Source organism: Sus scrofa, chromosome 12 (genome assembly GCF_000003025.6).
Source record: "Sus scrofa isolate TJ Tabasco breed Duroc chromosome 12, Sscrofa11.1, whole genome shotgun sequence".
In the NCBI taxonomy this organism is placed as follows: domain Eukaryota; kingdom Metazoa; phylum Chordata; class Mammalia; order Artiodactyla; family Suidae; genus Sus; species Sus scrofa.
Window position 1 is genome coordinate 44,963,065 of NC_010454.4, and position 12,266 is coordinate 44,975,330.

General features: G+C 55.4%; 1 protein-coding gene across 4 annotated transcripts; it reads left to right on the forward strand.

Moving 5' to 3' along the window:
• NEK8 (NIMA related kinase 8) lies at positions 31-12,028 on the forward strand. Of its 4 annotated transcripts, none has more exons than XM_021067481.1 (16): positions 31-765; positions 2,034-2,169; positions 5,486-5,691; positions 5,911-6,143; positions 6,380-6,511; positions 7,018-7,226; positions 7,384-7,463; positions 7,538-7,719; positions 7,823-7,973; positions 8,394-8,470; positions 8,808-8,925; positions 9,789-9,939; positions 10,172-10,335; positions 10,438-10,596; positions 10,746-10,904; positions 11,274-12,028. In XM_021067481.1, the coding sequence occupies exons 2-16, from the start codon at positions 2,123-2,125 to the stop codon at positions 11,300-11,302; spliced, it is 2,097 nt and encodes a 698-aa protein (XP_020923140.1). In that variant the 5' UTR covers positions 31-765; positions 2,034-2,122; the 3' UTR covers positions 11,303-12,028. The 4 variants fall into 4 exon arrangements, with proteins under 4 accessions (XP_020923140.1, XP_020923142.1, XP_020923141.1 ...); XM_021067483.1 differs by having other exon boundaries at positions 2,039-2,169; positions 11,274-12,024; XM_021067482.1 differs by lacking the exon at positions 31-765 and having other exon boundaries at positions 1,786-2,169; positions 11,274-12,024.

The window sequence follows — 12,266 nt, forward strand, 5'->3', positions numbered from 1 at the left end:
CCCCTCCGGCGCCTCCGCAGCGCGGAGGGCGAGAGCCCCATTTCCCCTCAGGCCCCCCAGGCCCCGCCAGGCTCCCGCGGACTTTGGGCAAAAGAGGCTGTCCTGGGGCCGCCACCGCCAAGCCACCCCTCGCTGGCGCCTCCCGACTGCCGACGGAGTCCCGCTTCGCTCGCCTGGCCTGGTTAACCCAAATCCCCTGGCGTCCCAGCTCCCCTGCCTGGGCGGGCCCTGAGAGAACTCTCTCCTCCCTTACCTCCTTTACCCGCAAAGCTGGGCGGGACCCGTCACGCACCCACGTCTTTTAAATCCCTAAACCTGGGGACCAGCCGGTGCCCCGTATCCGACGATGATCTCTCAGACCGTATTTTTCCGCTAGCATCTTCAGGCCAGAGTCGAACACGTTTACCTGCCTCTACCTCATCCCGCCCAAGTCACTGCCTAGAATCTGTCGACTAACCTATCACCACCCCTCCTCCCAGCCGGCTCTTGGGCTCCTGGGGCCGCGCGGCAGTCACAGTCCTCCCTCAGACAGTCCCAGCTCTCTTCTCCCCGCTTCCTGGAGGCCGGAGCGGGGAAGACGGCCGATGTGCCCAGGCCACCAGGGTGACCCTCACTTTGCCGGCCAGTGGCCTGGAGCAGTTGCAACTCACGACCGCTAGGTGACAGCCTGTCCTCACGCGGCGTGGGATCCCCTCCCGGCGTACAAGGAAGGAGGTGGTGTTTTTGCCCAAGAGTTAACCAGACTCAGCGAACGAAAGGGCGGAGGTAAAAGAGAAGGGAGTAGTTGGAGCGGGGGTGGGGGGCTGCTCTGAGAGTGAGGGAAAACCAGAAGCCTGAGGCGCCAAGAGGTTTGGGTGTTTGCTCTGCCTCCCCTGATGGCTCCAAGGTTACACATTAACCTCTCTGGGGCTCCGGGTCAACCAAGGCCTGATCAGTTTCTAGGTGAGAACACGGAGTGTCCCAGCTGAGTGGCTTTCCCCCTTGCCCTCCTCTGCTCACAGGGCAGCTTTGTCCGCCGGACACCCTGGCCTGAGCCAGCTACCAACAGGCCCTCATGGGGCCTTTCCAGTGGTCATTCCACGTGGGTAGTTTTGGGTACCCTTTCAAGGGCCAGGGTGGGAACAGAAGATAAACACCCCTTTCCTCACGTTCCTCACCCACTCAGAAATAGGGACGCTATCCCTTAGCTAATCATCGTCCTTCCTGCTACCTTAACTGAGATTTTATAGAGGTCATGAAGGGCAGAAGGCGGTGGGTAGACACCTGGAATTAAACTCACTTCCGGCCAAGATCTTAGACTATTGTACTACTAACCAGCCCCCCACCTCTGGGCAGAAGATTTGAACCCATATCAGGCGAATGATTCTTTCCTCCTCTCCCGCCTGGATGCCTTCAGGTGGTAGTCCCGTTCCCTCCCATTTTCCCCCAAGGAAGTTCTCCCTAGTTGAGTATTGAAGGCAGATTTCCCTGCGGCAGCGGCAGCGCTGTGTGTGTGCGTTGGGGAGTTGGTGTTGACAAGCGCAGGGCTCAGTCTTGACAGCAGTGTCACCTTCTGCCTAGTCGAATCAACTTGCACAGCTCGGGATTTCCCCGGTTCCTCCCTAGGCAAACACGAAACTAACCCTGCACCCTGCCCCACAGACCGAGAGCGCTGACTCTCTCGGTTCAATTTTGGTAGTGTCTATCGTTTGCATGCCAGTGAGAATCTGCCCTATCCTTCGAAGCAGTCACTAGTTTGCAAAGAGGGATGCGGAGCGAGATCGGTCCTCGCCTCCAACCCTCATTCGGCGTGCGCAGGGAACCCCTCCAGTCTAAGAAAGCTTTGCGAGGGCGAGATGCGTGTGTGGGAGGTGGCTGGTGCTGTGTTGGCCTTTGCGGAGCGCGCCCCCCAAAACAGCGTATTACTCCATTCCTTGGACCCTGGAAGGGCGACTGCGGATCCCGGCCACAGGAACCCTGCAAAACAGCCAAAGCAGATGAGAGGCTGAACCAACACCCAACTCCCCCGGCTCCGCCCCGTAATTATCTTGCAGAGCAGGAGGCGTGGCTCTAGAGAAGGCGGGTTCGCGCAAGCGCCGCGCCTGGGCTTGAGGATTCCGGAAATGTGACTCTGAAAAATGAGATGGAGAAGTACGAGCGGATCCGAGTGGTGGGGAGAGGTGCCTTCGGGTGAGCCAGGGCTCTGGGGGAGGAAATTGCTACGGGAGAGGGAAAATAAGCCCCGCGAAATCGCTAAGCGCGAAATCGTTGCCTGCTCAGCCCCGCCCCGAAGCGTTAGCGCCCTCTACGAGAAGCCCCGCCCAGGCTTCCGGTCCCGGTCCTGGATGGGAAACTCCGCCTCCAAGGAGGTCACGCCCCTGGCTCTTCTCTGCGCCCCCGCAGAGTTCTGTTGCTCTATCCTGATTCATTCATTCAACAAATATTGAGCGGCAACTATACACGTCAGGATCTTGGTGCTGTGCACACAGCTAAGCCCAAAAGAGGCGTGGTCTTTTCCCTCTCCGAGCTTACAGACTAACGGAAAATTAGAAAATAAACAGGACATTGTTAAAGCAGTGATCAACAAACTGCCTGTGAGAATAGAGTACACCACCAGGGAGTATTCCTTTGGGGTGGTGAAAGAAAATTTCTCGGATAGTTGAGATTTAATGCCAAGACTTGAGGAATGAGGACCAGAAGTCGGAAGAAGGTAGAGTTTCTCAAGCAGAGGAACCAGTTTATGCGAAGGTCCTCACGTGGGAACGAATGCAGAGTATTCAAGGAACTGAGAAAAAGACTAATGTAGTTGGAATGTAGTGAGCAAGGTAAAGATGGAATAAAATGTTATTGTCACAGAGGGCGGAAACCAGATTATGGCTGCTGTAGGCTGAGATTAAGAAGTTGAATATATTTGCAGTGTAAAGGAAAGAGGTTTAAGCAAAGGAATGGTCTTTGCATTTTAAAAAATGTCACTCTGGAAGTTCCCGTCTTGGCTCAGCGGTTAGCAAACCCGACTTGCATCCATGAGGACATGGGTTCCATCCCTGGCCTCACTCACTGGGTTAAGGATCCTGTGTTACCATGAGCTATGGTGTAGTTGCAGATACAGCTCAGATCCCACTTTGCAGTGGTGGTGGTGTAGGCTGGGGGCTACAGCTCCGATTGGACCACTAGCCTGGGAATTGCCACATGCCTCGGGTGTGGCCCTAAAAAGAAATTTTTTTTTTTAATTTAAAATTAAAAAAAATCCAAAAAAAAAAAAAAAGATAAAAAGACAAAAAAAAAAAAAAAAAAAAAAAGGGAGTTCCCGTCATGGCGCAGTGGTTAACGAATCCGACTAGGAACCATGAGGTTGCAGGTTCAGTCCCTGCCCTTGCTCAGTGGGTTAACGATCCGGCGTTGCCGTGAGCTGTGGTGTAGGTTGCAGATGCGGCTCAGATCCCGAGTTGCTGTGGCTCTGGCGTAGGCCGGTGGCTACAGCTCCGATTCAACCCCTGGCCTGGGAACCTCCATATGCCGCGGGAGCGGCCCAAGAAATAGCAACAACGACAAAAAAAAAAAAAAAAAAAGACAAAAAAAAAAAAAAAAAGTCACTCCAGCTGCTGTGTGGAATTTGAATTTGAGGGTGAAAAGTGTGAAAAGGACCATTCAAAATTCTAGTGCAGTATTTTAGGCAAGAAATGATGATTTGGCCAAGAGTATATAGCAGAAGGTACAGAGAAAAATGAATGAGTACACAGTGTTTTGGAGGTAGAAAAGGATTTACTGATGTGTTAGTGTCAGATGGAGGAAAGATTCTGGTATGATTTTTAGGTGTTTGACTTTAATAACAAGGGATGATGGTGTCATTGACTGAGATGGAAGAAACTGATGAAAGAAAGGCTTTGAGGGCAGAAATCAAGAGTTTTGTTTCGGGAGTTCCCGTCGTGGCGCAGTGGTTAACGAATCTGACTAGGAACCATGAGGTTGCAGGTTCGGTCCCTGCCCTTGCTCAGTGGGTTAACGATCACGGCGTTGCCGTGAGCTGTGGTGTAGGTTGCAGATGCGGCTCGGATCCCGCGTTGCTGTGGCTCTGGCGTAGGCTGGTGGCTATGGCTTCGATTTGACCCCCTAGCCTGGGAATCTCCACATGCTGCGGAAGCGGCCCAAAAAATAGCAAAAAAAAAAAAAGAGTTTTGTTTCGAGGAGTTCCTGTCATGGCTCAGTGGAAATTAATCTGACTAATATCCATGAGGATGCAGGTTCAATCCCTGGCATCGCTCAGTGGGTTAAGGATCCAGCATTTCGTTGAGTTGTGGTGTAGGTTACAGACACGGCGAGGCTCTGGCATTGCTGTGGCTGTGGGGTGGGCCGGCAGCGACAACTCCGATTTGACCCCTAGCCTGGGAACCTCCATATGCCACAGGTGCAGCCCTAAAAAGACAAAAAAAAAGAGTTTTGTCTTGAATTAGTTAAAATTTAGGATGCTTGTTAGCCACTTAGGTAGAGATGCAAAGCAGGTAGTTGAATATGTAAGTCTGAGGCTCAGAGGAGAGGTCTGAGCTGAAGAGAATACATTTGATACTTAGATGATCATCATTCAGCAGACACTTAGAGCTCCTGCTCAGTGCTCAGGTATGCACTAGACTATGCACGGGAGTTGTAGTGGTGAAGGAGAAAGAACAAAACCCTGTTTTTATGGACAGTGACAACAGAGTGGGGAGAAGATAATAAATAGAAAGAATGATTCCTACTCGTTGAGGGTTTTTTGTGCTTGTTTTTTTGTTTTTTGTTTTTCCTTTTTCAGCCATACCCACAGCATATGGAAGGTCCCAGGCCACGGAACGCCTCTCATTGTGGTTTTTTTTTTTTTTTTTTTTTTTGTCTTTTTGCCTTTTCTAGGGCTGCTGCTGTGGCATGTGGATGTTCCCAGGCTAGGGTTCTAATCGGAGCTATAGCCACCGGCCTACGCCAGAGCCACAGCAATGCGGGATCTGAGCTGCGTCTGTGACCTACACCACAGCTCACGGCAACGCCGGATCGTTAACCACTAAGCCATGATGGGAACTCCTCACTGTGTGTCTTTGATGTGTCAGGCACCGTGTTAAGTGCAGTACATGCATTTTGTCATTTGATCCTCTCAACAACCTTGTGAGATCAGTTTTATTTTCCAGATCCTGATGTCACAGAATTTAAGACCAGATAACTAGTTAAGAGGAGGAGTCAGGATTTGAACTCAGGCAATTAACTCCAGAGTCTGAGGAAACTTACAGAGACCAAGACTAATTTGTCTTATTGTGGCCTTGGTGAAACTGAGTCCCAGATAAGTTAAATACTTGCCCAAGGTCTGGCATAGTTTGTGGTCAGTTCCCATTACTGCACTGCATATTCTCTGCACTTGCTCAAATGACCTCTTACTCTAGGCGCCCATTCCCCATCCTAAGGAACACCCAGTCACCAGGTCTGCCCTGCCTGATATGTGGCTGGAGGCTCAGCTGGTACCCACGCCTGTGCTCTGTGTCCCCAGGATTGTTCATCTGTGCCTGCGCAAGGCTGACCAGAAGCTGGTGATCATCAAGCAGATCCCGGTGGAGCAGATGACCAAGGAAGAGCGGCAGGCAGCCCAGAATGAGTGCCAGGTCCTCAAGCTGCTCAACCACCCCAATGTCATTGAGTACTATGAGAACTTCCTGGAGGACAAGGCCCTCATGATCGCCATGGAATATGCACCAGGTGGGCCAGCCTCCTTGCACTGGCTTGGCTCCAGAGGCCTCTTACCTCTGGGACAGGCAGGCACACAGATGGCTTCCCTCCTTGGAACGGGCTTGACTGAGGGTCAGAGGTATAGGGTTGTGACCCCAGTTGTGTGACACCGGCAGGTCCTTAGTTTCATAAAAGGACAGTCACAGGCAGGGAAAAGCCTGGACCTTGACTAGTCCCTTGCGGCTGCAGGCGGCACGCTGGCTGAGTTCATCCAGAAGCGCTGCAACTCCCTGCTGGAGGAGGAGACCATCCTGCACTTCTTTGTGCAGATCCTGCTGGCGCTGCATCATGTGCACACCCACCTCATCCTGCACCGGGACCTCAAGACCCAAAACATCCTTCTAGACAAACACCGCATGGTCGTCAAGATCGGTGACTTTGGCATCTCCAAGATCCTTAGCAGCAAGAGCAAGGCCTACACGGTGCCTGGGCACAGAGGGGACCTCGAGGGTGCTGGAGGTCTTGTGGGCCAAGGCCCACTCCTCATTCCTGCCCCCACCCCCACCCGCCCAAGACCTTGACCCCTCAGTCCCAGGCTGGGTGGTCCTACAGGTGGAAGAACTTCTGCCTGCTTTGAGGAGAAGCTGTCTCTCAGTGGACTTTTGCAGAACCTTGGTCCACCCACCCCAGGGCTGTAATATCAGCTTCCCTCCTGCAGGTGGTGGGTACTCCATGCTACATCTCCCCCGAACTGTGTGAGGGCAAGCCCTACAACCAGAAGAGTGACATCTGGGCCCTGGGCTGTGTCCTCTATGAGCTGGCCAGCCTCAAGAGGGCCTTTGAGGCTGCGGTGAGTAAGCCCCTGCCCGGCCAAGGGGCCAGCTGGGAAACCCCTGCTTCTGTCTCCTTTTTCCCGAGGTCCTTGGCTCCGACCACTTCTGTGTGTTTCTTCTCTTGTGCCTCAGTTTTATCTCTCTTATCAGGCTGGTGGAGTACCCTGGGCCAGGGCCGCAGCTTCCCTCAGACTACGGGCAGGGCTTGGGTGTCCCCATTAAACTGAGGGCTCCTGACCACAGGGCTTTCCCATCTGATTAGGGACCTTCCCATGGGGAAGACTTGAGTTTTCCCAATAACCTGGGGTTTCTGAAGACCTGGCTGCAGTTCCCCTATCAGAGGTTCTTGAAAGCAGGGCTTGGCTCCCCTGTCATCCTGGGAGTCCCCTCACCAGAAGGAAGACTTCTGAGAGCAGGCCTGTGACCCCCTCACCAGGCCAGGGGCTGCGGCTGGAGCTGGGCTGCTGCTGTTTAGGAGCCTCACCTGAGGTTCTGGCCAACCCCACACTTGGTACCTTCACAGAACCTGCCAGCGCTGGTGCTGAAGATCATGAGTGGCACCTTTGCGCCCATCTCCGACCGGTACAGCCCTGAGCTGCGCCAGCTGGTTCTCAGTCTGCTCAGCCTGGAGCCCGCGCAGCGGCCGCCGCTCAGCCACATCATGGCACAGCCCCTCTGCATCCGCGCGCTGCTCAACCTCCACACGGACCTGGGCAGCGTCCGCATGCGCAGGCCGGTGCAGGGAGAAGGGCGGGGGCCCTGGGTAGCAGTGGGGGGACCCAGTGGGAGCACAGGAGGCCTGGCGCGGAGGGGCGCTTGGGACAAATCCTCCCTTCCTGCGTGTGGCAAGGGTCCTGGTCCTGAGGCCCCCGCCCCGTCTACCCCACAGGGCAGAGAAGTCCGCGGCCGCCGGGCCACCCCTGGTCCCGGGCAGCACCGGGAGCAGGACCAGTAGCGCCCGTTGCAGAGGTAAGTCGGAGGGACCGCCGGGGTCCGCGCAGCACTCGCACCAGCTTAATAGGCCTGATGAGCTGTCCCCTCAGGCGTCCCCCGGGGACCTGCGCGGCCAGCCATTCCTCCGCCGCTGTCATCTGTGTACACGTGGGGCGGCGGGCTCAGCGCGCCACTTCGGCTGCCAATGCTCAACACCGAAGTGGTCCAGGTGGCAGCTGGGCGCACCCAGAAGGCCGGCGTCACGCGCTCCGGGCGCCTCATCCTATGGGAGGTGAGGGGACTGGGGTGGGCCTGAACTGAGTGGGGCACCAGGGTCTGCCCCGAGCGCTCAGGCCCACCATGCCCCACCCGCTCCCTCCCCTGTCCCCTCGCAGGCTCCGCCCCTAGGCGCCGGAGGGGGCGCCCTCCTCCCAGGTGCGATAGAGCAGCCCCAGCCCCAGTTCGTCTCCCGTTTCCTGGAGGGCCAGTCAGGTGTGACTATCAAGCACGTGGCCTGTGGGGACCTCTTCACGGCCTGCCTGACTGGTGAGCTGGTCAGGAGACTACCCTCTGGGGACTGGGCTATAAGTAGGCCCCCTAGAGCCGCTTCCTTCATTGCCTGTCCTTTGCAAACTGCTCACTTAATAATGCCTCTATCTTCCAGGGGGCTTTACTTCCACAATCTCCTTTATCTTCACAGCAGGCCTAGCAAGGCATCCCCCCCAATTGGTGATAGTTGTATCACCCCCATTTGACAGACCTAGAAACTAAGGCTCAGAGGCTCTCACTTGCCCAAAGTCTCACACTTGGGAAAAAAGACCCCAGTTCTTTTTCTCCCTCAATTCCATTCTTCCAGCCCCAGCCTCCAGCTAACTTTTTCTTGCTCCTCCAGTCCATGGAGAGCACTGGTCTGGAAAAGCCGCTTAACCTCCCTCCTTTCCATCTCTTCATTGCCCTCCTCCCCAGACCGAGGCATCATCATGACTTTTGGCAGCGGCAGCAATGGGTGCCTAGGCCATGGCAGCCTCAATGACATCAGCCAGGTGCGTTTTGGGTGTACCCTGAGAAGGAGGAAGTGGGGAGATGGCAAGGAGCCCATATTTGAGAGCTGACACCCACATTAGAGGCAGGGGAATCCCAGCAGCCACAGGTCCCTCCAGCTCACAAGGCTGCACCTGTTATGCACAGCATCTGGGGAAGTACAGAAAGACCAGCCTTCCCCAGTGGTTTCCCTGTGTGTGTTCCTTTGTGCAGGGGGGGAATTAAAGAGACAGCCACCTCAGGAGAATTTGTAGCCTCCAACTACAGGGGATGCCAAGGCCAGGTGGCTGGTTCAGGGCCCTTGCCCACAGACTGCCCTTGCTTCTTTTCTGTCTCTAGCCTACCATTGTGGAGGCCCTGCTGGGCTACGAGATGGTGCAGGTGGCCTGTGGGGCCTCTCATGTTCTGGCCTTGTCCACTGAGCGAGAACTATTTGCTTGGGGCCGTGGGGATGGTGGTAAGCTTGCACTCTGTCCCAGCCTCTGGAACCCTTTGAAATGATTTGTTCCCCTTCATAGCCATCTTCTATCCCATGGCCTATTCTCTGCTCCTTTTTCTTTCTCTGATTTCTGTTGATTTATTCACTCAAAAAGCCTTTACTGCACACTCACTATGTGCCTACGTCGTGCTGAGTGCTGAGACAAGATAAACAAGGTGTTGAGGATGTAATGAGATTTCATTGATTCAGCAATATTTGTTGTATAGGGATGACTTAGATGGGGTTCCTGTCCTCTTGGAGGACTTTTTAGGTGGGGAAGTGGTGAGGGCCCCAGCATGATAAAGGACAGACAGTATCAGGGCTGCATTCAAGGTCCACAGGAGTAGGAGCCGAAGAAAATGCAAGGGACTCCACCTGGAGGAGACAGACCTGGGATCTGATTAGGGCCTTAAAGGAGGAGTAGGATTTTGACCCACAGAGGGGCCAAGGATGGGCATTTCTGTCTGAGGAACAACCTTCACTCATGCTGTTACCTCCTCTCCGTGGGTCCTCTTTATCCTGGCATCAGCAACCCTAAAGCGAAAACTCGGAGTTCTTGTTGTGGCTCAGTGAGTTAAGAACCCGATTAATATCCATGAGGATGGGGGTTCGATCCCTGGCCTCGCTCAGTTGGTTAAGGATCTGGTGTTGCCACAAGTTGTGGTGGAGGTCACAGATGCGGCTTGGATCTTGTGTTGCTGTGGCTGTGGTGTAGGCTGGCAGCTGAATCTTCCATTTGACCCCTAGCCTGGGGACTTGCATATGCCCAAGGTGCAACCCTAAAAAAAAAAAAGAAAAAAAAGAAAAGTGCAATCTAGCCCTGTTCTGGTTTCTCCTTGTAGGCCGCCTGGGACTAGGCACCAGGGAGTCCCACTGTTGCCCCCAGCTGGTACCCATGCCCCCAGGACAGGAAGCCCAGCGGGTTGTGTGTGGCATTGATTCCTCCATGATCCTCACTGTGCCTGGCCAAGCCCTGGCCTGTGGGAGCAACAGGTAAATAGGTGCACTAGGACTAGCCTGTTCCCTGCCTTCCCTGGCTGCCCGTGCTCCACCTGTCATCGCCCGTCTCCCACCAGGGATGAGAACTGAGGGCGGCTTCCAGATGCTGTGGGTTCGACCCAGGGTGGGGTCTGTCTGCTGGTACACCAGTTCCCACCCAGAGAGGTGGGGGAGGATGTCTCTATAAACTGTGTCAGTTGGACTTGATGTCTGGCTCTGCCCTCAGGTTCAACAAGCTGGGTCTGGACCCCCTTTCTCTGGGGGAAGAGCCTGCCCCACACCAACAAGTGGAGGAGGCCGTGACCTTCACACCACTAGGTTCTGCACCCCTGGACCAGGAACCCCTGCTGAGCGTGGACCTGGGCACTGCTCATTCAGCTGCTGTAACTGGTGAGGAGGACCTGGGCACAGGAGGCCAAACGTGGACCCTCCTGGCCTCCTTGACCCCCAGTTGAAGCACCCTTTTCTTCCTCTCCTCTTCCTCCCTAACAGCCTCGGGCGACTGCTACACTTTTGGCAGCAATCAGCATGGGCAGTTGGGTACCAACGCTCGCAGGGTCAGCCGAGCACCTTGTCGAGTCCAAGGCCTCCAGGGCATCAAGATATCGACGGTGGCTTGTGGGGATGCCTTCACTGTAGCCATCGGGGCAGGTGATTCATGGGCACTGTGGGGGCAGATGGGGCGCAGGCAGCGCCACAGGCAATGCAGGGTTATGCTCAGCCTCACACTGGGGCCAGTATGGCATTCTAGGATGATAGCTGCTAAGCTATGTCCTTCTCCCACTTCTCTCCTTTTGCAGAAGGCGAAGTGTTCTCTTGGGGCAAAGGGGCCCGAGGTCGACTGGGAAGAAAGGATGAGGATGCTGGACTCCCTAGGCCAGTGCAGCTGGATGAGACACACCCCTATACAGTGACTTCTGTGTCCTGCTGCCATGGAAACACTCTGCTGGCTGTTCGTCGTGAGTTCAGACTTCACCCTCATGGGCATAAAGGTTAACCTAGCTGGCCCCTGCCCACACCCCCATCCCTACTGGTCATAGCCCAAATTACTGAAAGCATCTTCAGCCCTCAGATAAGTGAAAGCAGAAGCTGCAGGGCAAAAGCGAGCCTCTGGGGTGGACAAGGATAAGTGCTTCTTGGGCCTCACTGAAGGGTTGCCTCCACTGCTCCCCAGGGCCCAAAGGCAGTCTTTCTCCTCCAACCCTCAAGTCCAGTTTAGTCTGAACCTCTCTGGCAGGCCCAGAGTGGGTGGGAGTAGAGGTGGTTGAGGCTTGCTGGAGGCACTGCTCTCGGGGAGGCTGCAGCGATTTCTCTTTTGTTCTCTGCAGCGGTCACAGATGAGCCAGTCCCCCCTTAAGGCACCTGGATCCTCCTCTGGACACCCTGATATTGCTTCTCTTCTGAATGTTCTTGAAAAATGCAGGTGCCTCAGGCATGACCAGCCCCCTGGATCGTGTCATCAGTGGGGTATAAGAACAAGTTAAGTCCCTGCTCTGCTTCTGGCCCTGGATATGTAAAACTCAACCCACCCTAATCCCCCACCATCCCTCTTTCCCCTCCCCAGCCCTCCCTTCTCTTTAGTCAGTAACTGGAGGGTCCAGCCTGGCTAGAGTTGGAGACCAGACCTAACCTTTGGAAGCATGGTGGTCTCTAGACCCTCTGCAGAAAAAGGCTGGAGGTGGCTGTGGCTCCACCCAGAACCTGCCCCTTCCCCCAGCCCAGTTAGGAAGTAAGCCCCTGGTGTCTACTGGGACGGGCCAGCTCCGTGCTTTGGAGTAGGGCAGGCGGCTGAGGCCTGCCTGGACTGGTCATTCCAGGGGCCTGGCCCCCGCATTGCTTGGGGCAGGGAGTCCCAGGAGTGCTGCCACTGGCCCCCACTCCCCTATCCTGAGGCAGGGAATTGCACAATTTCTGAGTGCCTCCCTTCCCGGAGGGAGTGCATGGGCTGCAGTGTACTGCAGAGGGGGATCTCTCACCCATGCCATTCCCCCAAAGCAGGTTGGGAGAAAGGGTAACTGGCTGGACCAGACTAGCTTCCCAGATGTCTGAGAAGTAGTGCCAATAAAAAAATCAGCTGCCTGCCTAGAGTGTGGTCTCTTTAGGGGTGGGGGTGGCGGCCACCCCAGGGCTGGGCTGGGCCTGATCTGGGCTGCAGAGCCACAGTCGAGGGAGGAATGTGGGCGCAGCCTGAGGCTGGGGCGAAGGTTCTGGCCCAGCGCCCAACCTGGCCTCTCCGCCCAGCCAGGCTCCCCGGATCTGGTTGCCAGGCTTCGGCTGCCTAGCACCTGGAAGCTGGAGCCCTGGGCCCCTAGGCGACACGT